The 25,744-nt window shown below is 45.8% G+C and overlaps 1 protein-coding gene across 1 annotated transcript in view; it reads right to left on the reverse strand.

The window, feature by feature from the left end:
• Nucleotides 1-504: 504 nt before the first annotated feature.
• RTN1 (reticulon 1) overlaps nt 505-25,744 on the reverse strand; it is a 117,630-nt gene continuing 92,390 nt past the window's right edge. Inside the window, exons 4-8 of the mRNA XM_086748416.1 lie at nt 3,314-3,521; nt 2,044-2,182; nt 1,083-1,152; nt 658-704; nt 505-567 (exon numbers count right to left, since the gene is read on the reverse strand). Coding sequence (XP_086604542.1) covers nt 505-567; nt 658-704; nt 1,083-1,152; nt 2,044-2,182; nt 3,314-3,521 — 527 coding nt within the window. The remainder of the gene's footprint in view (nt 568-657; nt 705-1,082; nt 1,153-2,043; nt 2,183-3,313; nt 3,522-25,744) is intronic.

Genomic DNA, 25,744 nt, shown 5'->3' on the forward strand with positions numbered 1-25,744 from the left:
AGAGCAGATTGCATCAAAAATTTCATCCAGGTCTCCCGTCCATTCCATGGTGGTTTGAAACACTCAAGATCACAGTGCTTCCAGGTATTTTCTTTCTGTAACAAGGTGGTGTTCTAATTCACATTTTGTTCATTAAAGGTATTCTTAACTCTAAAGGACAGAGTTCCTGAATGCAAAATCCCAGGCTTGGGAAGGGAGTTAACACATTTATCCTTGTTTCTCTTGGCCAAGTGAAAATATGGACATTGGTCCCTGGTTGGGCTTTGTTCACAGCTCCCCCAAAGGGCAGGAGAGGGGAGAGAAGGGTCACAGATCTGCCTCAGTCTACGCTCAGCTGAGAAGGACTGTGTTCCTTCAGGGATGTGCCCTCCCGCACGCTGTTGCATGCCAGGAGCTGGGGAGGACATCATTCATAGGGCATGTTGTCCCTGGGACCATCCAGCTCTTTGCCACCCCCAGTGCACTGCCACCTCACAGCAAGTCTCATCAAGTTTGCCATGAAACTCACTTTGCCACAACAGTGTTTATGTGGGTCCGCACCAGTCCCAAGTATTGATCAATCTGTGCCTGCAAAGAGCAGAAGGAGACCAAGTCAACCAGGCATCAACAAGGCAGGACCACCCAGACACCCGGACCACACCGTGCGGACAGACTTACCTGGTACTTGTCATATACAACGGGGAGAGTAAACATAGACACCACAGCTGAGGAGAAAAAGAGCACACTGTTATATTCCTGCCGATCAAATTCCTCCAGAGAAGAGACCTACTTCAAACAGATATCATGCCACTTGGTCAGCTGATCCACCAGGGACCTTTGTATTAAAAATGAACTTTGCTCACACCTCCCAGATACGGAATTTCCCGTTGCTCTGGGACTAGCGGCGGCGAAACCATAAAACACAAATTAATTCTAGCAGCGGGGACAACAGAATGGGAATAATGAATATTTACTGGAAAAGGAAATAGAAGCTGATAGTTTAATGGTGGGGAAGGCACAACAATGACAGGCTGTTTTGTCTAAGTAGAAATCGTGAGGGAGCTAAAGTAAAAATAGATTTTCAAAGAAATGTTGATTTTTACCCATTATCAGAAGAGTCAGGCCATTGAAGAGGGCTCCCACGTAAGTCAGCAGCCACATTAGTACTGCAAACTAAATTAAAGATGGATCATTAAATCAACTCCAGTGTCAGCATAAGAAAAAAAATTAGTTCACTTAACTAGCTAACATAATGGCACATTAGCCTTTTTTAATGTGTAAGGGGACTTGTTAAGTAAGGCAAATTAGGAACTAGGTACTTTTTTTGAGTGTATAAACCTCATTCTCTGTTCCGCTGTTCACTGCTTCTCACTCTCTTAACTGAGCTTTCACTTATATTTAGGGCTTAATTGCACACATTTAGGACTCTGCATTGAGCATGGTATAGGCAGATTTCTGCATCCAGTTTTAATGATGGCAGGAGTCATCCCACACAGGTTAATCACAACCCTGCAGTGATAATTCCAGTGACTGGAAACTCTTGAGGCTGGGAGATGGGTACGTTTTTCTAAAAATATTTAGTAATTTAGCAGCCTAAGCCATGTCTGCTTTCTTAAGGATCTTCCCTTTGGTCCGAAGAACATCAACTTGGATGCAAAGCTGAAAATAAATAATTATCTCAGCAAGGAGGGAAGGAAGACCTTCCTCCATAGCAGGAAACGCCACCATTAGAGGAACTCAAGATTAACAGTGGCATTAGAGGGGAACATAATATTTTGTGGCAAAGTCATAGAAAGCATAACACAGAGATGCTTCTAGAACTGCAGTGGGGCTAAGCTGGTCCTGCAACTTTTGTAACTCCTGTACTATGAGTCAATAAATGCAGATTGCCAAACCTCTGAACTGCTGGAAGCAAGCGGTTTGGAAACCAAAAAGGAGAGCAACTTTTACATTGGAGCTACACAAAACTAGGTTTTATGATGACACTCTCAACATGGAAAGCAGCACTTTGAAATGTAGATTGATCCTCTAGAGAGGGGTTAAAAATATTTAAAGCAATCCTACTTTTAAAGAATCCACGAGGTCCTGAACAAGAAAGAGTCTCCTCAGCTCTTTGACTGTGCTGTTGACGTATAGCTGGAGACAGTCTGTGTATTTCTGAATCTGGTCCTGTGAAAGATTCATTTCCATCTCCAAGTAGGCTCTGCCAGAAACACAGGTCCAGTTACAAACCTAGGCAGGTTCACCTGCCATCCACACTCATGCCTGTCTACCCCATCACTCCCTCCTCCCCAGACCTCATTGCTTTGCGCTGGAGCAACGTGTCCCCCTTCCTGCAGGCACAGAGCCACCAGCTCTGTCTTCACCTTGCAGACTCATCTCCCCGAGCAATTGGAGTGTGTGCTGGCGCTGTTCGCCTGCAGCCTTGCCCTCTCCCCACGTGAAGCAGGCCTGGTCTTGGTGGGATCTCCGTCTTTACTCCCCCAAAGGTGAATGCAAATCCTAGCTGGGGAGGTTTCCCCACAAATTTCTGTGCAACACTGCTGCCACAGAAGGGGACATCTCCTCCAGCTAGCAGCCTCTGGAGGAAAAAAAGTTGCTGTCTGGCCACATGTCACCTCTGGTAGCGATGCTCATTTCTCTCTCCTCCATCCCTCCACGTGCCCTGCACCTCTCTCTGAGTCGCATCTCAGAACCAACCCAAGTGAAACAGAAGGAGCAGCAACCCAACAAGACCTTTTTCCAGGGTATATATTTGCAAACCAGACCAGCTCCATGACCTGGTTCACCAACTTGTTGGCACAGTAGAGGAGAAAGGATCGCTGGTCTCCTGGAGCAAAACACCCAGACCCTGTGGAGGGTGGGGAGGGCACCGGCACTGGCATTGGCACCATCACCTAGGGTAATGGATTGCCACACCACAACCAAGCAGTGCTGGAGAAAAGATATAAATAGTTTCCCTCTATGCCCCAAAAAGTGTGCCCAAAACCAACAGCCTTCCTGCTTGCACAGATACTGTATTATCATTAGTTCTAATGCCACTCTCCTCTGTTTGCTTAAAATTTTCTGGATCTTTTGAATTTAAGCAAAAAAAAAATCCCATGCTCAGAGAATGATGGCTTTTGTGTTGGTTTTTTTTTGGTCCCAGGATCTGAGCCAATACAGCCTTATCGCTCTTGAGACACTGGACAACAGAAAAAATAATTTCCCCTGTTATGCGCAAGAAAAGAATTTTACCCAGTATAACAGCAGCAGCTAAAGAAACACGAATTGCCACTGTGAATGGATCCTTTGCAAGATAAATGGCTCCTGGCCATGACTGCAAAGCACTCACTTGAAGGGGTGGCCCTCATCCGTCTTCTGCACAGCCTGTAGGACCGATTTGTAGATTCTGAAGCTAATGGTGGCTGAGAGGCCGGCGAGGGCCAGGTAGGCCACGACGCTGACAACACTGAACTGGGTCAGGGAGAAGAGCAGCAACAGGAGGCTGCCAAACACAATCCCTGTCTGCTTGATGTCACGCCAGTACAACAGGTCGATAGCTGGGGAGAGAAGACGAACATGTTAAAGGCAGGAGCTGGAAGGGCATCAAGGATGGCCGCCATGGCCACTGCAACACTCAGAGGGCTTGCAGGACGGTAAAGGAAGGAGTGATGCTCCTGCTCATATCAGCATCAACAGGAGCTCCTCAACAGAAGCAGTGAAGTTACTTCAGCAACACACTGAGGAAATGACAAACAATGATCTACTTGAAATCTTTTGCTATTGTAAATCCAACCACCTCAGAAACATAAAAATAAACTTTCTGCTTGCTAGATAGCTTTCCTTGTCTAGATCCATGGGAGGTGTTAGTTAGAACAAAGCAAGTGCAGAAAAAACAGTACATTCTTACATTTGTAATGAGCTAATTTTGAAAGTGTTTTTCACCCAGTTTGTATAGTTTATTCCAGCTCCTCCAGCAAACAATCTTACCATCAGGAATAGCCACTATAAAAGCAAAATTTTATGAAATTATTCTTGAATATCCGGTCCACAAAGGTGAATTTCATTTCTTTACACTGATAACCTGTTTCTGAGAGGACTCTTCATCCAGCCAAAGAACATGCTCTTGACAACCTAAACAAAACAGTTTTAATTTCACACACTGCACAAGTCCTCATGAACAGCTTGAACACACCACCAGCCAGACAGATTTCATAGATGCCACTTGTCAAATAATTCTGAACAAAGAGTAAATTGAGGCAAACTGCAATATGCCAAAAAAAAAAATTCACAAATACAAAAAGAAGCAAAACTAATCCAGCCTAGTAGTTTTTACATTCTAATCTCCAGAAATTGTGAGTCACTACGGCACATTCGCCTTGAGTCAACGAGCTATATTACTCATTACTATGACACATATTAGCACTGCTTTTCAAAGTGATGGTCTTGTATGCAAAAAATTGCTGTTGTATTACTGAGCTCTTTTCTCTTCATGCAGCATTCACATCCCACTATATTCTCCACCAATACACAATATAATTACTCTTTCGTATTTCTAAGTGTCAGCGTTCAGCACTGGACCTGTGATCATGAGCACGCGTGAGTAGATCTATGGGCTACATGGAAGGCCAGGGATGGAGGACCCTGACTTTACAAATCAAGGACCAGGCCAGAGTCTTTCCAGATATAAGCCCAGGTCTCCTTCCTGCAGAAACGCAGGGGCGTGGACTAGGGAATGCTCCAAAATGCAGTGACAGCATAATCAGAGCATGCACCTGTATCAAGGAGTTTAGCAGCAGACCCAGCCTGCAGCTGGATCTCTGCAAAGTGCTTACACTGTTGAGGTGCTGGAGTACACAATTCGCAAACCATTCTTACAAAATTGCATCCAGAACACAAGTGTGCAGTTTTTACCATTTTTCATACTCTTTTTCAGTCAAGGCGCTGCAAAATTCTGCAGCACAGCAACTGGGGTGCTTTCACCAGTGAGCATTTGGACAGGAGGTACTATTCCCACCCTGACCATTTTTATGCTTAAAAATTCATCTACCAGAAGACAGTATTGGAAATCTATGCAAATCTCACTTTTTGAGATACTTAAATTTTATATCACACAATACGTTCACGTTAAATGAGATGAGCACGGGTGAGCTAGCTCAGGACGCTGTACGTGGAACCTCATCTGCTGATGAAAGAAAAAGGCCGTGCACCAGGGGAAAACTACCTGGGACACAGGCAGCAGACAGGCAAACAAATGAGAGCTGAGCCAAAGAATACAAAAGCCAAATTCAGTAGAGTTCCCCAAGTCAGTCCCAACTGATGATAAAACCCAAAATGAGCAACTAAGCCCACTCTCTTTCCTTTGAGGATGTTCCATCTCATATTTCTGCAGACTGGAATCGGGCTGTATTCTCATGCAGAGAGATGCCAAACTGCATTTTCTCATTCCCCTCAGCAAGGAAGATGCTGAATGACTCAAAGCCAAACTTGACCAGGTGTGTGTGTATCCTGAAACTTGCCCCTTTTTGCCATTAAACAACTTGAATATTTACTAAGCTCTATCAGGTAAGGAAAGCTTGCCACAACCCAGAGCAAGATGGACAGAGGCCAAATGACACAGTTCTGGGGATATGTGCATGCGTGAGAGAGGAGATGAAAAGGCAGCTGGCCTCTTTCGCCGGCCAAATGAGACCTGGGAGAGAGGGATCCTGTGTCTCTTAGACCTGAGGCAAATATTCCTATGTGCATGGAAAAAAATGCGTGCCGAGGGCTAGGTGGAAAATCTCAGCATGGAGGAGGGAGATAGGAGTTGAATGATTTTTATGTGGCTGTCCCGGTGCCCAGGTCCAGCCTGGGAACACAACCCCCCCACCACCGCCTGCAGTAGGTCAGTTAGGATTTTCAAGGGCAGGAATCAAATCTGCTTTCTCCTCATCTCCCTCGCAGGGACGGGGAGCTGCGGCACTGCTGCCATGTCCAGCTGTTCAGGCGGGATTTGCCGCTCCCACAGCCATTCCTTCTCCTCTCCCTCAGAGAGAAGGGGATGAGCCAAATGGCCTTGCAAAAGGCATTGCAGGAGGGAGGTGAACCTCACAGCTCTTGGGCAGGGAAGGGGGAGAAGCAGAGCTCAGAGTCAGAAATCAATGAAGATTTCTGGGGTCCAGCCATGGTCTGTGGGCTTCCCTGGAGAAAGCATTTCTTTTGCCAACAGGCCTCAGGTATTTGAGCTGTATCAGTTCCCCTGGAACTTAGATGCTGCTGAAAACACCTGAGCCATGTGTGCTCCTTCAGCCACAGCTTCAGTCACTTTAAAGGCTTTTTACATTACTAGGATAGGATAGGATAGGATAGGATAGGATAGGATAGGATAGGATAGACTCTTCTATTTCAGTTGGAAGGGACCTGCAACCATCATCTAGTCCAACTGCCTGACCAAGTCAGGGCTGACCAAAAGTTAAAGCACGTTGTTAAGGGCATTGTCCAAATGCCTCTTAAACACTGACAGGTTTGGGTCATCGATCACCTCTCTAGGAAGGCTGTTCTGTGTTCAAGCACCCTCTCAGTAAAGAAATGCTTCTTTACCGAGAGGGTGGTCAAACATATTTTTGTCCTACATTTCCTTATATAAACAAGTCTCCCTTAAAAGCAGGCAGAGGTGCACTGGGTGCAGAATCCCCTAGCTGGGATCCTTTGCCTGGCTTCCTCGGGGTGCCATTTTCTCCTGCAACCATTTACACCAGAGCAAAATACCTGTCACATCGGTGTCTGGTGTTGTAAATAGATACCAAGTGGCAAAGGAATGAGAAATTTGCTCCTTCACCATCATGTGAACCCAGAACTGGGTGCATCAACCCCATCCACTCTTTTTTTTTATTCTGAAAAGGAATGAAAACGAAAGATGAGGTTGTCCTCCACATTTCTATGTCTGCTTTGAGTTTCATCTCATCCTATATTCATACAAAACTGATTAAGACAGCAAACAACTCCCTCAAACACTTGCTGACCCCATGGGTTTAACTGCACTTCAACAGGACACAAAACAGAAACGGTGGCCTGAGTCTTTGACGAAGGGTAGCTGCCTGTCCATGCCTGGGCCCCTTCCTTTGCATGCTGAAGAGATGACCGACCAGGGTCAGACCAGCCTCCCCTCACACAGTGAGTATGAGGACGGCAGGGCCAGGAGCCAAGCTGGAGCTGCACACCTTCACACACTCACCGCTCTGCAGAGCCGCTTGCCGGCATGCGCTGGGCCCACGCTCGCCCAGGCTGAGAAAAGGGCTGAGTCCGGCTTTTAAGCAGGTACAGCATTCCCCAGATACTTTAAAGGAGTGGGAACCCCTCACAGCATGAGTTAATGACAAAATAATTAAGTGCTTTGGTCAATCCGTAGGGAAAGAATGAAAGGTCCTATCGTGGTGAAGGGTCCTGCAAGTGCTGGGTGTGTTGCAGGCAGCGTGCGTGTGCACGGCACTGCCCAGACCCGATGACAATGGCACGATTCTGAGCAATGCACGCTGAATATGCATGAAGCAGGGGGCTGGTGCCACGTGAGCCTGTCGATCTGTGATGTGCACGCAACTGGACAGTGGGTCAATCTGCCTGGCTCAACAAGACGCCTTTCTGAGAACCAAAATGCCATCTTCAGACCACCTAAGGTTTGCAGCTAGGATTTGAACACAGGGCTCGGAAAACAGGCACTGAAAGCAGCCTCAGCTTCACTGAGGCTTGAGTTCCCTCTGTTTTGAAAATCTCAGCTGCAAAATCCTGACCATGCCCATTAACATGCAGAAGCTGTGCAGCTGTAGCTTTCCACGATCTCCCTTTCGCCTCCTGGAAGGAGGGAAGCAGCGTCGGTCGCTTTGCACTCTTTCCAGTACAACACACCAGAGCTCTGGCTCATTTGTGGAGGTATGAAAGGACTCTGGGTTTTGCCAGAGCTGCCTCAGACTCAAAAGTATTTGTATTTACTGAGGAGGACATGCCAGCCATCTCTAAGACAGCAGTGCTGCAGGTCACTGCAACTGCCTTTGAAGAATTTTTCTGGAGAAGCATGTCTGATGAGCTGTTTATCTGAAAGCATCACCTGCCCATGTTTTCTAACTGACAGCAGAACTTGTGAAATGTTGTTCCAGTAGCTTTCTATTTGAAAAAAAAAAAAAAAAGTTTTCATGGGTGCCAAATCAGTGTCTCAGCTACACTTTATGGTATAGCTTAATTTCATTAAACTAATATGAGCTCTCCATTTGGGGCCAGCTCCCAGACTAACGATGCACAAACGTAAACTCCATGATACAAGCAACCACTTGTTAACAGAAGTAGCTGAGAAATACCCATGTTTGCGAGGCAAGCTAAAAGCAACCTCACAAATGTAAGTAACAGCAGCAGCATGCAAATCTTGTGCCAGCAAGGAACTGCTCCTGAGTAAAGCGCCTGAAAGCTCTTCCAGCTCTTGTCAAGGCTTTCAGCAGAAAATGTTTCTGCTTCCTTGGTATTTGGCATCAAAAAAAAAGACAGAAAAGAGACCTGTGGGCTGGAAAGGGCAGTGCTGGAGGCAAGGGGTGAGGAACTTGAGATTGCCCAGGAGGACTAAGGAGGGATGCTCCTGAATCCATTGTCCTTGGGACCTGGTGGAAACGTGAGGACTGGTGAGGGTGGTTTATGTGGTCCCCAGAAGCACCGTGGTGTGGGGCAGCTGCAGCCCAAGGCTCCTGAGCAGAGATCTCAGAGGGAGAATAGAGGATCCAAATCAACTTGTAGCTAAAATGCCCTCACACCTTGCATGTTATGTTTTTGGAAAAATACTTTTGTAAGAGAGATCTTTCCATTCCACGTCTCAAAGAAAGCATTTTCAGATTAAAATTAATGAAGATCAGCTGAGCACAAACTGGTAGAACACTGGCCCAGGTTGCCCAGAGAGATGGTGGATGCCCCATCCATGGAAACAGTCAAGGCCAGGTTGGACAGGGGTCTGAGCAACCTGATCTGGTTGGAGATGTCCCTGCTCCTTGCAGGGGGTTGGACTGGATGAGCTTTGAAGGTCCCTTCCAACCCAAAGCGTTCTGTGATTCTACAGACAATCCACATCTTCCACAGCTTCTCCCTCCCTTCCTCTGAAAACCTCTGTTCTCTACTTCTGACTTTGCAAGTTTTTCCTCTGCTGCAACTGTATGAAAAGTGAACATGCATCAAGCGGCATTTAAAGTGTGCGCAAACCCCTTCTACCCAGCTTTCAAATCAGGCCCATGGGCCTTGATGATCGAATAAAAGGTGACATGCTCTTCAGCATACTAATACCACCCTTGGATGTGATCAGGCTGCCCTCTCCATAATGGAGGCCCCATTGAGCCTCCTTAGGAGAGTTGTACAGCTTCATTCCCTATGTAACATTAGTATTGATGAAAAGTGAGAAAAACCTGTCTACACAAAGCCTTTAATTCTGTATACAGTATAATATTATGACTTCATAAATATAAAAGACTTAATAAGTAATTTCCTAGACCTACTGGAAGTGAAAAGATCAGGGAATATAATTTATGAAGGGCAATCTTGTTTATAGCATTGTCACAACAATATTTGACAACAATTGCAACAAAGCTGTAAGTCTTTGAATAGAAGTAAATATTGCTCACGCTCAAAATAAATTCCAGTTTGCAGCTTTAACCACAGGCTGCAGGACCAGGCTTTCCCTGTTCTCTCCAGTGAAGGATCCAACATGGTCATTGCTTCTCTCCCCACAACAGATCTGATTCAAATGTAATACAGATGGATACTTCACTTAATGAGCAGTCTGGTGCCTTCAGGAGACTGCTGTGACTAACAGCAGAGCCAAGACAGAATATCTGTGCTGTTTTCATGAGGCATCTCTCCTTATCCTTTATCTCCAGCCTTGAGGGATCTCTCCATAATTCTACCTCTCGTACCCACTTTGTCCATTAACTTCCTGTCCTCAGTTCAGCTTTATGTCTTTATCATGCACCTGCCCCAAGATTCAACCTGAAAGTTCAGACCTTCTTGGTCCCCAAACTCTGATGAGAGGAGACCTGAAGCAGGAATAGGACCAGGGAAAAGGAAAGTCTTGATATAGGATGCCCTCTACATCATGTCCTACTCCATCTGCAAGATTAAGACGGGAGAAAAAAAGTATTGATTGGTTGCCTTATGTGAGTGGGCTTGGGTAGACAGAAGAGGATTGGCAACAAAATTTCAGCTCTACAACCATGCTGCACACAAGTCTATTGTAGTATTATTTAGCATTATTATTATTATTATTATTGATATAATTATTGTTATTGTTGTTACTGTTATTATCATCTTGACATGAGAGAACCTTTAAGACCAGGATTTAACGTAGCAGCAGGAGAAAGCCTCCTCCACACACCTCGTGCTCATCAAACCACATCACTACCTGCCTTGGCCAGTTTCTATGGAGGATGTTATTGCTCTCACCTTAAGTGAGCAGAAACCAGGGAGACCAAGCAGAGTCCCTGAATGCTATGGAAATGTTAAGATTTTCCTGAGACAGTCCTGGACCAAAACAACAGATCAGGACCCTTCCTAACTCTATCCAAACATTTGAAAATCTGCAAATTTTCAAAATGAATGGCTCTGACCTATGTTATTTGTGAGGATTAAATATGACGTGGATAGTATATCCCTTCTGATATCAAAAAAAGCCTCACCAAAATTCACTTCCCAGAGACCTAATAAAAGCAAAAGCAGCTCTCCAGTGTTGCCTTCAGCTGCTGCCCCATCATCACCCTCTTGCTAGAGTTTAAATTACTTCTCAGGGAATACCTTAAAATAATCGTACTTGGAGGAATTTTCTCCTTGTTCTGGCAGTGAAAGAATATTGTGCCTCTGTTCTTAAAAGAAAAGAAAAAAAATTACATTCAGACATGGCACAGCACATGTGCAGAGCACATTTTGGCAGAGCTATTGAAATCTCTCTGATTTTTTTGATACCACCTAGGCCAAGGTGTTTGTTGGGATGGTTGGCAGTCGAACAGTGTGAAGCTTCTTTAAGAGAGTTTGTCCTCTAACTTTAAGCTCTTGATTTTTTAGTGTATTGCCATCAACAGGAATGTGCTTGAGGAAGGATTGATACAATTTCTGCAGCAGTGACAAAAAATTGAAAGCAAATCTGAAAGTGGAAAAAAAAAATCTTGGCAAATTTCATTCCAATTTCACAGGAAATCAACTGTGAAATCAGGAAGTATATTCCTCATAAGTTAGTGTAGTTTTGTGAAACTATCAGCTAAATTGGTTACATCAGATGATGACTTTGTTCCGAGATTTTAACTCTACTAAGGTTCAACATAAGAACCAACTACTGGGACAGATCTTTAGCTGCTGAAAAGAGGGAGACCTCATTTGAGCAAGGCAAGTAGATGCCAGCTGAGAGGTCAGCCCACAGTATTTTCAGGAAAGCACCAAAGGTACCAGTTGGCTGAAGCTATAGTCTCATTAAAATAGCTGTAATTAGTAATTCAGAACTGTCAATAAGATTATAGATTAATAGTATGCCTCCATAGTATTGCCATTGAACTTCTTAATCAGCCTTAAAGCGGGGAACATTGCCATGAATAGTTGGTGCAGCTTCTCAGCACCCTTTGGAAACCAATTGATATATCAATCTCTGGAAACAGCTGCCAAGAAAATGCTGCTCAATAACTCCAGTCCCAGTGGAGTTATGTCAGCCAGATGGATTTGATGAAGTCTGCAGTTCTTTTCCACATTAAGTTATAATTATGATGTGGATAACATTTAGGATCATTCCTATGAACGGTTCAGAGGTCTTTTTCTCTAGATCTTTCACATTTTGTTTTTTAATAAGTTTTGCACGAGGTTGAAGCTGCAGGAACAAGCATGTCACTTATGACCACTGAAGAGCTGGCACATAAAAGAAATACAGGAAGAGACAATACTCATGGGGACCTGTGTACTGACATCAAATAGCTCCACCAAGCTGGGGTGCAAAGACCTTCCTAATCCAGAGAAACCTCTCCAGCAAGGTGTGAGGATGAGTCCTGCTGAGGATGGCAAGTCTCTGAGGATGGCAGAGAGACTTTCTCCACCACCTCAACCTGGAGACACACCTCACCCAGCAGCTCCCCTCTGGAAGCTGCACACTGCGATGCGTCACGCGGCTGGCACTGGCTATGGATTGTTACACGAAGGCCTACATCGACCAGCATGCCCAGTCGGAGACGCTTCCCTGCACGTTCATGCATTATGCATGGCTCCATCCCAGCCTCCTTCAAATGCATCACCTTCCAGTGTGAAAGATGACTTGGGTGTGGAAGCCAGCTGCAATTCCCCAAAGCCGCCTATGGTCACGTTTTGAATGAAGCACGTGCCCCCCAGCAGGGGCGAATTACTCTGCCGCTCCCCCGAGGGGCTGCGTCGTCATCTACCACTGACACAATCACGCCGTACCCGCAGGATGGGTGGGTGAAACATGTTGCAATATTTCTAACTGTAGGTAGCAGCATCAATTGCTTCATTGCAAGGAAAGTAACAGTATGTTGAGTGAGAGGGGCAAAGCCAAAGCTTCACCAAGCGTCCCTGCAGCTTCTCAATATCCCCACCTAATTTTACACCATTTTTAAGCACTGTAAGAGCAAACCAATGATACAGCTAGTTGCAGGCTTGACTGTTTATTAATTAAAACTTATGTTAACCGCAACATTGCTTTTCCATAATTTCAGTTAAAATATGCTCTGTATCTACCAAGGTTTGTGTCTGCATCCTTCACATTCACAGACATATTCCAGAGTTTTCAGACAGGAACCATAATTCCGTCGATAATGAAGTTGGCAAAATTATACAACTCTAGGTTTGCATGAAACTGATATTCTGGGCTGAGACAGAGACTACATGAATAATAGATACTAAAAGAATCAATGAATCAAGTCTGTAGTCTTCATTCTTCTGAATTATAAATTCCTTCTATTTTATCTGGGAATGATCAAAGAATTTTGCCGACAGAAATAATATTCTATGACTATTTCATGTTTCCTGCAGAATCATTTTTGAATCATAAAGCACCACCCAAAAAAAGAAAAAAAAAATATGCAAATGATGTGGAAGTGAGGCAAGTGATTTATTTCAGCTGCGTTGGTTTTTTCAGATCTGTCTTTTTTTTTCAAGTCAGCATGGGACATATTGTGTTATTTAATTTTCAGCAAATCTACCTCTTGGTTCCAAAAAGGAGAGCACAGGAGAGAAAGTCCACTATTATTATTAATTAAACAATAGCAGCATGCCCTTTGTTATTTCCCTCTTTTTAATTTATGAAAAAATATTTTTTTTTTCTGATAAAGAGGGAAAATACTTAGTTTGCCTCTAAATACAGGTGGTTCAGCAATCTGACTCAGCAAGTTAACATTTTTACAAGGATCAGCAAAATATTGAGCCTTTTGGAAATAAAACAAACAAACAAAAAAAAACCCAAACCCCACCTAAGAAGGAAGTTTATCTGCAAAGCTCAGGTGAAAAGACCCTGAAGTTTGGTTGTGGCTCTCCCATCCAAGCTTAAGGAATCATGCAATCCTACAGAAAAGCCCAGCCCTTCATGAAGGGATGGAAAGCTGCTGGAGGCTGGCATTTAACAAGTGCAATCTGTTTACTTTCCAGCTACTCCTTAGAAAAAAAGAAACCCTCAGACCGTAAATAAAATTAGGTGCTGAATTAAGATTGTAAAAATATCAAGCTCCCTAGAGACAAGTGTCTGCCCGAAAGGTCTCCCCCTGCCCTCCGCTCTCCAAAAAAAAATACTTTAGGAAGGTTTTCTGGCTTCTGTTGCATGGAGCTGCATTTATGAAACTATGTCTGCCAGCATCCTGGACCCTTTAATGAGACGATGCTATGGAGTAATCTCTCTCCCAGGGACTCTGCTGCAAGCATCAACATCATTTACCATTTATTCAGCATAAAAACACACCTTAACATTAAAAAATACATTCAAACAAAGCCTGCCCGAAGCAGCCAGCAGCCGGGATCAGCCGCGAGCTTTTCTCCCTCTAATCTGCCCACCAAGCAGCGTCACAGAGACTGTCTTTTATCAAAACAAAGGCTGGATGCTGGCTGGGAAGTGTGAAGCCGACTAAAAATGGCTGAAAAGCAGTCCGAGGCGCCCAGGAAGGTAGCCAGCCCCACCCAGCGCAGACACCGACCCGCTCAAAATAAGCTGAAAATAAGCCCAAAAGGGAGATGCTATTGTTCCCCTCGCCTACTTGGCAGCAAGACAACATCATCGCAATGCTTTCCCCCCCCGAACGGCTCAGTGCGATGCTCGAAAGCACAACGAAGGGATTAAATTTGTTGTTGTTGTTGTTGTTTTTAAAGCAATCCTACAGCAAAGTACAAAGTGGGTGGCGATGCCGCGGCCGCCTCGGTGCTACGGCACTTCTTGCCGAAGCTGCGTTTTCTTTGTGTCGACGCTAGGCTAAGCCCTCGCTATGGGTGTGTCCGTGGGCAGGATGCACTGAGGCACCCAACGCAACCGCCTCAACCCTCATGAGCCCGAGCAGGGACAAAATCACCGTCGCCCGGCTTTCCTAAAACCCAAAAGGTATGAAAGCATGTCGGCAGCCCGACGGAGAGAGTCAGGGATGAGAAATGATACCGCTAACGGCAAGGGTGGATGCTCTGGGAATGAGCTGTAAGGTGGGAAGGAAGGTCCTGTATCCTGGATGCTTTCAGGGTGAGGCAGCTGGAGATGGGAGAAATACATTCAAAGAACATAATTAAGGGTTTTTTATCTTTCTTTCTTAAATTACCCCCAAAGAAAAGCTTCATGGGGAGGGAGAGAAAACAGCATGCAAAGGCCCACAGGTGAACAATGCAAAAATGGATGGATCCTGCCTTTGCCTCCTCCGACATGCAGTCCTTCTAGCATGCAACACTAGAATAGATATAATACCCTGACATTTCCAGTTGCTCCAAAGACAGTCCATCTTGGTGGAATCGGCACTGGCTTGCATCTCGGAAGGCTGAGGAATGGTGGGTCCTTTCGTCGGAGGCAGTGCGTTACCAGTCAGGCATTCCCGAGCATGGGTGGGTTAGCGGGTATCGCTCCCGTCTCCCCGCTCGGCTCTGGACTGATGCTGTAAGCAGCACAGGCGGAGGGGGGAGGGCATATTGTACGCGCTGCGGTCTCCACTGCAGCAAATCAGCAGTGCGATGTGGTTGCCCTAGGGAGCAGGCTCCTTTGAAAAGGGGATGCGGTCCCCTTTCAAATCAAAAGCTTGCGCTCGGCGGCTTAGCCTCCTAAGCCATCGAAATGGTTAAGGCAACCTGACGGCAAAGAAATAAAAACAAATTGGGTGTGGGTGGAGGAGGGGGGGGAAAGGGGGGGTGAGCAGTGTTTCCTATGTGTCTGTATGGTTGTGACTATTGATGTTCCAGAAATTTCTTGGGAGTGATGAAATCTGGTGTTTTCTTCTTTTTTTTTTTTTTTTTGTGAGGGCCAAATTCCACCCAACCCCTCCAGGTTGTGATGCCCCTTTCTCCTCCACCCAGCTGGGTGAGGTTGGGGAGCAAGCAGGAGAAAACCAAGGATCTGACCCCAACAGAGCAAGCCCCATTTTGCTATTTTATCCGAAATTATTCCAGAAACAGAAGAAAACAGCGGAGTACCCACATCACCAGGGATCACCCTTCTCCCCTTGCAGGCATGAGCACCCTCAGGCATGAGGTGACCCGCACAGCGCCCCAGCCCTGCCACACTGGGATGCCGAGCACCCCAAGCTGCACCCGGGATAGAGTGCGCAGGGTGCGAGCGCTGCTTCCTCTGTCAAAATGTTGCATAAACCAGGATTTGAGGTGCAGGAGTGTGGGTATACAGGACAATCTGTGAAAAAGTGTGTGCTCTCAGTAGAAACTGTGGCTGAATTTTAACACCAGCCTTGACACTCCTCCCCCAGCTAAGACTTGCCTCAGTTTCCCCAGCAATAAACTACTGCAAGTAACCTTGCAGAGATGTCATAACTAAGCAATGGCCACATAGTTTCCAAATAGTTGGAAAGAAAACTCTTTACACTCACTCAACTTACGTGTCTTTTCAGATTTTAGGGGGTGGGACAGTTATTAATCACAAAGAAACTCCCTTAAAAGTCACCCCATTTCACTGAAGAGTGACCTGAGATACAGCATATCACACTCGGTCCTGTCATTGTTGGCAGAACCACCCCAGCTGGGGATCTCCCAGCTCTGAGACTGTATTTCATCTTTTAGATCATGCTAGTTCTTTAAATATTCCTGCTTTAGCCATGTTATGTTGAGTTTAGCTTTTTTATATGGAAACAGACACCAGCACAGACACCAGTACACATCGGCATGGGGGACGGAGTTTGAACCTCTCTGCACTTTTGGCTCTGAAAACAAAGAGTCTTTAACGTCTGAGTTAACAGAGATCTCCAACTAGCAGTAGTACATCACTTATCCTTCCCTCAGGTAACTCATCTCATAGAAGAAAGCCAAAATTTAAGGAGAAATCCACCACAGTGTGATCTCAACCTTTACCTAGGAAACTCTGCTGGGATTACAGAGGCCAATAGCTATTGTTCGTGTTTCAAAACGGTCTTTGAAATCCCCCAAAAGACTTGCTCTAGGCTTGAATCCAGCACCTAAAGTCCCCGAACAGGGAAATAATTAACTAATTGGTGCAGAACTGACTTCAATTGTTATTGCATATAGTAAGATTAAATAATCTACAAACAATGTTACAAGTCTTGATCTTGTGTTGTTCCCATCTTTATTTAAAAAAAAAAGGAAGAAACAGGTTGGCAAGGGATGATTTCTCAGCATGGACTGACTGGTTTAGACCCTTCGCAAGAGCAGAAAATACCCTTATTCATATGTTTTGCGCTGCAACCTGTTTGCAGCTCTGTGATGGGGGTCCCCAGCACCAATCCATAATATGAGGTATTTACAAGCAGTGTATATAAAACAGAGTCTTCATCCACATGAAATTCCTAAATCTTGGAGCCCCTGAAAAAAGCCAAAGAGAACTCAAACTTAGTGCGTCAGTGAAACTCATGGCTATTGGGTACGTACCACCAGCAACACAGCAATGAGAACACACATAATCTCTGCTTAGTCTTGTTGTAACCCACATTTCCCAGTCAGATACAAAAGACAAGCTCCCTTTGGACAGAAGACTGGTCCATGTACATTTAACATCCCAGTGTTGTATGGAACAGTGATAATTTCTCCTTTCCTTCATTGTTTGTAGGGATTTTTCTTGCCCTAGACTTCAGGTCTCCATCTCCTTCCCCAGGCTACCAAAACGACCCATACCCTCAGTCTTCATGCTTAAATTTTTACTTCCCTTTGTAAAAAATGTTTCCTCAGACCTGGCCCATGTGATTGGACCATCCCACACTACTTCCAGAGCTATTTTAACCCATGGGCACCAGAACCCATCACTTTACCACTAGTAACAAGAACAATGCATTTAAGTCAGAAACAGAACTGAACTGGAACTGAGATGAACATACTTAGAAAACGTGAATGATCTAAGAAGGTCTCCCAGTGTGCACCCACTTATCCCAGGAGCTGAGACAGGTGGGGGACAGAGGCAGCACCTGGCATTAACACTGTGTGTGTGTCTACACAGACTTGCACAAAAAGTTTAACAAAAATCTCAATCAGCACTGGGTGGATCCAGGACTAAAATGGCAACTGATAAAAAAACGCATTTCTACAATGAGAATTTCAATTATGCATTCAGTAAGAGTGAGCCAGAATTAGGACTAAGCAGTTGGCCATCAACAGAGTGAGGGTGAGAACTACTTGTTTGCAACAGAACTAAACCAGCACCATCAACTAAACATTTACTGAGCAGACAGGAAGGCACAAATAAACATAGCACTGCCTGAAATCTTAAAAGGGCGAGACACGCACAGGTCAGAGAACTTGGCATCAACTGCAGGATACTGCAGTGCTGGAGGAGAGTTTTCCTGTGATCATTAACAGAAGCAAGTTTTAAAAGCGGTAGCTGGAATTTGCTTCCCTTCCCTTCAGAGCACTGTGCATGGGAAGCCTCCTTCTGCTGCAGGATGCTACTAAAATGATTACAGATCTTAAGATGTTTTAGTGAGGTCACCTAAAGCTCAGTGTTGATGGCACAGCCACAAGCCAAGTGGGCTCATCAGTATTTGCCTCTTAAGTAGCTTTGCTGAAGATAATGACCCATGTATGTAGGATGTGTGGGGTAAGGACTCAGTAAAATAAATTTACCTGATTGCTTTCAGCTTATCCTAACATCCCATTGAGGGAAACCTCTGGCCAAGTTAACAGATAGAATCATAGAATCATACAATGGTTTGTGTGGGTAGAGACCTTTAAAGGCCATCCAGTCCAACCCCCCTGCAAGAAGCAGGGACATCCCCAACCAGATCAGGTTGCTCAGAGCCTCATCCAACCTGGCCTTGAATGTTTCCAGGGATGGGGCATCCACCACCTCTCTGGGCAACCTGTGCCAGTGTTCCGCCACCCTCGGGGTAAAAAAATTTTTCCTAATGTCTAATCTGAATCTACCTGCCTCTATTTTGAAACCATTACCCCTCATTCTACTGCAACAGGCCCTGTTGAAGAGTTTCTCCCACTCTTTCCTGTAGGCCCCCTTTAGGTACTGGAAGACCACTATAAGGTCTCCCTGGAGCCTTCTCTTCTCCAGGCTGAACAGCCCCAACTCTCTCAGCCTGTCAATACATGAGTATTGTTGTCTGCCTCATTTCTTTCCATCCCTCCAACCTCAGCAAGGACTGCTGGATGAGGTGCAGACTGCAGCTCAGTAAAAGATGCAGGTCCCCTGCCATGGTGCATGAGCCACCAGAATTGTGCTGCTTACAGGGACACAACAAGCCCTACATCACCACTAGCTCTCCAGCCCTACCTTGCTTCCCCTCAAAGGTCCTCCCACTTCCACAGTGACCCAGCCTGCCTGTGCACCATGGATGAGCTGTGATGAGGCCAGAGTTAGCAACATTTATGGCTTTTTAGGTAAATATACTTGAATTTACATAACAGTCCATGAGAGCTCAGAAGTACTCATTGTTCTACCAAGGGAAGGACCACACATGGGCTTAAACTTCAAGGCTGGCCCTTAACAATCCTGCTGGAGGGCAAGATGGAAATCAGCATTGGTTTCAAAGAATATTTAATGATAACAAATTCAAAGATAGAGCCAAAACCATTGCCAATTCTGCTCTAAGTGCCGTGACTTTGAAGACACTTTGGACTGATTATGTTTTTCAGAACAGCGTGCTGCATCACTCCATGTCAACGCATCGCAGGACACATTGAGGGCAGTGCCAGATCTGCAACGTGGTGCTGTAAGATCCTGACATTTAGCACTTTAGGAGAACAATAGCATTAAGGAAGATCATTGGGTTTTTCTTCTAAGCTAATTTGTTCTTAGCATTAGCAACAAAAATAGAGGGGATGCTATTTTAAAAGTTGCATTAATATGTCTCGAAGCTCTAAAGAGCAATGGGGAATTTTTGCCTAAGTACTTCAAGCCAAGGGCAGCCAGCAATTACATTTTTGTGAGGAGGCTGTCAATAGCAAAGGGATGGGCCAAATCCTGGCTCCGCTCTTGTCCTTCCCGCTGTCTTGCAGTCATTCTTGCACAACACATTTTCTGGGCTGCAGAATCGCTCAGAGGCGGCTCAGGTGAAAAGGCCATGAGCTGGGAGATGTTGACGGCTGTTTCAGGTCCATCACTATTCACGGTGTAGGTGGTACACAGATAGCTCTGTCCTTCCTGTCTTTTGCTCTGGGTCTTTGGTGTTTTCTCTTAGGAGGTTAATTACATTTTTTCTCAGATCTTCAGATCACAAAAGGAATCAACAAGCGGGTAAAAAACTGTCTTAAACTGGTGCAGTGTAAGTATGGAGGTGAATACTGGTAACAAAAGAAACCCTGTGTCCTGGCATGTCACATAATGTTCCAGCTTCCCTGAGATTTCTTTTAGGAGTCTTGAAATGCCTGGGTTCATAAGGGTTTTTTTAAAAATGATCAGTCAAAATATTTGGTTTCTTCTCAGGGACAAGAAGTGTGTTTTGAGATATGTTGCTAAGCTTTTGCTCTGCTGCCTCTGTTCCACTTTCTGCTCAGCAGAACTGTTCCTCACGCCCATTTTTGCTCAAAGTCTGAGATTATCATAAGGTCTTCGTCAACAACCACGTGACATGAGTCAAATGAGTGGGTGAAAGAATCACGTGAGACATACTTTGCACTTGCTTTCCTTCCTGGGAATGAGACGACCTTTCTTTGAATCTCAGTAAGTGAGCCATTGGGGGGAAGTCCTTAGATTAGGCGCATTCATAGAATGGTTTGGGTTGGAAGGGACCTTTAAAGGCCACCCGGTCCAACCCCCCTGCAAGAAGCAGGGACATCTCCAACCAGATCAGGTTGCTCAGAGCCTAATCCAACCTGGCCTGGAATGTTTCCATGGATGGGGCATCCACCATCTCTCTGGGCAACCTGTTCCACTGTTAAAATACAATTTTCCATTTCAGTTTTTGAACCGCTGATGAGCAGTCCTTCAGCAAACCTGGCACAGATCCTCTTCACCAGCCACCCTGGAGATGGCTGGCACTTCCGCAGTGCCGTTTGAGCTCACTGACTACTGCAGGCAACAGCACGTCTAACACATAATAATCAATTTTGATTTACTCCTGGCTCTTCAGCAGTAGATAATTTTTTCTTGGTTCTTTAATGTTATTTTTGAACCGTGAGGATCATAAAAATGAAGGCTTTATTCCTGCCATTGACCTAGAAAAGTCTTTTGATTCTTTCCAGTGGGACTACTTTTTCCAGTTGCTGGGAACCTTAAAATTGGGTGTTTCTCTCCTTTGGGGGAGGTACTTGGTACGTCTTCATTCCTCCTTTAAGATTTGATCAGTAAAGCTGATGAGACCCTAAAACTCTGGCTGACCTACTGCATTTCCCCATTACAGCAGGCTCTTACGGCCCTTGTAGCCTACCCCCATTTTCAAGCCTGCCACTTTTAAGCCTATGCTGCTAAATTTGTCTCCCTTACAGCATTGCTGGTGCTGCAGCTGGCATTATTAATTCCATTTCATTAACTGATCTTCCTAATGGACTGGAAGACAAAAGAGAAGACAGTCCTGAGACCACAGCATGGCTGGGCCTCAGGAGATCTATGTTCAGTCCTCGTGTCTGCCACAGGCTTCCTACTTGACCTTGGGAATCATTTCTCTTAGGTCTCTGGGTCTACTCGGTCTATTTAAATTTGGGACATCATCTGCTTTTTAAGCTTTATTTCTGCAGCACCCAGCACAACATCTGCTGCTCTAGCAAAGGAGCCCCACACATTTTTGCAATACAAGCTGCAGGCAGGTGTTACTGGCTGTCATTCTTGGACCAGTGGAGATCAAGCAAGGTTGTAAAAATGAACTGGGACTGTATCGCTCTTGGAAATGGTAAAATCCTGCCTAGTGCTGGGCAAGGATGCTGGGGGACAGAGGAGGCTCCTCATTGGCCAAGCATGCCCAGAAGAGTTGAAGAAGACACACATTTAGCAAATTCCTGAAGCAAGGTCTGGTGGCCAGTGCCTGAGCTGAGGAAATTAGGCCTGGACTTTGCCACATGGCTGTGCCGCAAGCCACCAAGGACGCTGTCCCTGTGTGGGCAAGGTCCCGTGCTGGGGGCAGAGGAGGTGGCCCCAGAGCAGGCACGGTTCCTCCGAGCTGCTTTTCTGAGAGAAGCAGGCACTAAGAGGCAGAAATAAGCGGGTGAGCGGGGACCGTGTTGGTACAAGAACGCAGGCACGCAGCGTGGCGATGCACAGAGAGCCGTGCTCCAGGCAGGCGGCCCTGCTGCCAGCCCAGGCACAGTGCCACCTCAACACGGGTCTGCCACATAGCAGCACTAGACAGGTCCTGCCCGGTCAAGTCCTGCCCTTTCCTTCTCCGCACATCCAGGTCCTGGGCTGAGGCAGCTCCAGTGCAGTCCCCAGGAAAGATATGCCCACAGAAATGCCCAAAGCCTTGCTTCCAGCTCACAGGGACCACCCCTCGCTCCTGCCCTACTGAGGTCAGGCCCAAGTTTTGAAGCTCCAGGTGCTGATGCAGGGACTGGGATGCTCTGTCCAAGTGCAAAATGCAACTACAAATTGTACAAACGTGACTGCAAATTAAACCAACAGCCTGCAGGCTGAGGCTCAGGAGACTGAGGTTTCACTTGCAGCACTTGCAATCCTTAATTCAGGTTGGGATTCTCACAGGCAGCCAGGGCTGCTCGCAAATGGGCTCTGGTTTGCAGGGTTTCTGCTGGCTCCTCTGCTCCCATACCCTGCACTGCTCCTGCCAGCCCAAACCAGGTGGGTGGGCAAAGGTGCAGAATGACTTACCACAGACCAGCCCCCTTTCCACAGCCCTTGCTCCCAAAAAAAAAATTTTCTTTGGGGAAGGGAGTGAGCCAGCAGACCCTGAGCTGCTTACCCGCCTGCACCATGCTGGAGAGCTGCATTGAGCATCTCAGCATGGACATCTTTGCATTCCCCACTGCTGCCCCCACCCCACTTCAAGGGGGCCAGGAGGATAAATGCATTAGTGGCAGAGGTGCATGGATGCTGTGGCCATGCACGCAGCAGCTCGACCAACACACTATTGTCATGGCAACCTCAGCTTTCCCCAGAAAACAGCAATAGATCACTAATACACCGCTGGATGCAATAGCCACGGCCGCCTGCTCCATGGATGCGAGGCACCTGGGTACCAAAACGCCCTCTGCAAAGGGAGGGACGGTGCTCGCCGAGCCACAGCTTTAGATCATTCTCAGGCTGGGAAGTCAGCTGCTAATATGGGAAAAATCTTGGCTGAGGTTGCAGAGGAAGGGGGAACAGGTCAGGGGGAGGCGGTTAGAAAGCAGCTGCTCCTGTCCTGAGCAAATGCAACCCTACAGCATGTGCAAAGGCGACGGAGGAGGCAGAGAGCACGGCTGCTTATCGCAGCAACGCTAACAGTGCTGCGCGGTGCGAAGGGCTGGTGAACGAGGAGTGGATTGGTATTGTCCAAGGGAAAAAAAATATAACAAAAGGAGAAATGAAGGGCATAAAATACTGGTGTCTAACACAGGAATGTCAATGCAAGGCTGTGGGAGGGGGAAAGCAAAGAGAGAGTATGAGAAGGGCTCTGGTGAGAGCCGGTATGAGCACTGCCTAGAGAAACGCTTTTTTCCAAACGCTGTTTGGAAGCAGCACTCTGATTTTTAAATGTTATTATGGGCCTCCAGGGTAATTAGAAGAATTAGATCAGGAAACAATGTGCCAGAAGTGTTGCCTGGGAAGTGGTCAGAGTTGTGTTTGCTGGGGAAATGAGCAAATGGTTTTGTGGGGCATTTTAGGACATCAGCTGGAGGAAGTGCTACACAGAAAAGCAGTTAGGGTTTGAGTATTGTGGGGGCTGGCCCTACCCCAGCACATCCCTCATGTGGGGCAGAGGGAAGAGGAAAGGATGGATCATCTGTATATATCTTATGGAAGATACCATAAGCAAGATGAAGTGAGCTTCCAGCATCAAATTAGCAAAATGTGCAAAGAAAATCCACACCCTGGAGCCAGCTCATTAGGAACTTAACATCAATCATCCCGAAAACTAGCTATCTTATGCATACAGATGCAAAATGAGGGAAAAAAAAAAAAGAAGAAAAAATATGCAGAACCCAGATAAACCCACTGAACTTGTGGAAATGGGTTTCTCTCTGAAGAACAGAATCCATCTCTGAGTACGGGAATATCAAGCATCCTCGCTCCCCCTCTCTGCACACAGTGAGAAAGTCTTGATTTGGATGCTGACGTCGAGTATCTGAGAAAAGACAATTTCATTTCCCATTCTCAAGGCCAAAGGTTTAAAGACAGATCAGCAAAACCATTTCACATTTAGAAAACCAAACTAAAAGGCCTAAGGAATTCAGATTTCCCTGACAATATCATTAAACACCATAAGCCACATTTTCCAGATTGCTTCTGTAAAGGAATGATAGCTCTTTACTCTGGGATGAGCATGAATATGTAATAGGAGATACAGAGTGAATTTGAATATATAGATGTAAAATGGAATGATTTTGCCATCTTTATCAATTAATAAGCAGCATGAAAGTTCACTGGACAAAACTGAACAGGGGAAAATGTTTTCCTTGTACCACAGTAAATTTAACCACTCTGCTTCGGTAATGGATAGCACATGGATAGGGTAGAAGTGGCAGTGATTTCAGAGTAACAGCGTAGATTTGCAGAGATACAGAAATAGCTGTATTATCCCAGAGCGCTGCCCATGAACAACGTGAGGTGGAAGGATAGCACACTACATTTTCCGCATGAATAGTGAATTCCCTCGCAACAGGTTTGGCTTTTGCAGAAACTGGGGAATTCCAAAGAGAACAGTAAAATAGGTCTGGGTGCATGGCAAAAGGTCTGCTGGGGTTTCTGAACTGCTTTCCCTAAGTGTTTCACTCCTTGCAGACACTGAAGTACATGGGGCTTTGCTGAAACTCCATGTCTGAGACAGGTACCACCAAACACCCCTTTGTACTATATCAGACACCTTGCTCTTAATAAAAATATCGAGGAACGAAAAGCACGATATCCCTGTGGACCATTTGAGGCTCTTGCATTTCATATGCCAGATACTTGAATTTAATTTCTTGCAAATGAATCAGAGATAAAACATAATGGCATGACATTAATTTTAAATTATGAAATTAAATTCAAGAAAACCACAGTCTTTGTATATGCAAACAAACCAAATGCAAACCCCAAACCCAAATGCCACATTTTGGGTTGGATGAACCTCATCTTTCACAGGTCCGGCAGATGTGATGAGCTGTTGCTGGATGCCAGGCAGGTCCCTGAGTCCCGCTGGTCCTCAGCCACCACAGGTCTGGGCTTTGGAAACCTCAGCCCCTGAGTACCACCAGCTTGAAGCTGACAGACACAGCCCTCTAGATTAGGATGTGGAGTACTAAGGGTCAGAAGAGAAAGGATTGTACTTCATTTTTTAATCAGCAGCTCTTGCCTTTTCCCAAAAACTTGCTTTTTAACTGTGCTTTTTTTTTTTCTCCTTTTTTTTTTTTCCCAGATTACCTGACATTCAAAGTGATCAAAGTTTCCTGTGAGCCACAGCTTCTAAGTTTCAGATAAATATAGCCACACTGCTCTGCATTTGTTTGTTTTCCTCAGGTTGCAAACCTGCAGTCGAGACCTATTTATTTCGGAGCAGGGAGAGCTGCTGCTCATCACCACGTGCTCCAGCAACCAGGGAGGAGCACAGCCCAGGGCTGTGGGGTCCAATCCTGCTCCTGGCAACTCAGAACAAACTAACCAGCAGCCCCCGTGCTGGCTCGAGGAGCCAGAGCAACCCTGGAGCGGGCAGAAAGCAAAAGGAGGCGTGATGCACGGAGACAGGCTGCTTATGGGGATGCACAGAAGGGATGATGGCAATGGCCGTGGCTGAGTGTTGTGACACACCCAACCCACGCCAACACACAGGGTGACAACCCTGAGCCCCTCAAGACATGGTGAAGCTCTGTGGGCTCCGGGGTATGGATGAAACCACATACAAGGGCAGGAAGGTCCTGCCTCCCCCTCCTTTGCCCACCCACACATACCCACTCAGCCCAGTACAATTTATTTTGGCCTCCCCATTAGCTGGGAAGTAAACGTGGCAATTACTTAGCACATCTGAAGTGTCAGAAGCCTTTGGCACATTTCCCTGAAGCTAAATAATTAATGAAGGGTTCTGATTAGCAT

The sequence above is a fragment of the Chlamydotis macqueenii genome, chromosome 5 (genome assembly GCF_036417535.1).
Source record: "Chlamydotis macqueenii isolate bChlMac1 chromosome 5, bChlMac1.mat, whole genome shotgun sequence".
Taxonomy (NCBI): Eukaryota; Metazoa; Chordata; class Aves; order Otidiformes; family Otididae; genus Chlamydotis; species Chlamydotis macqueenii.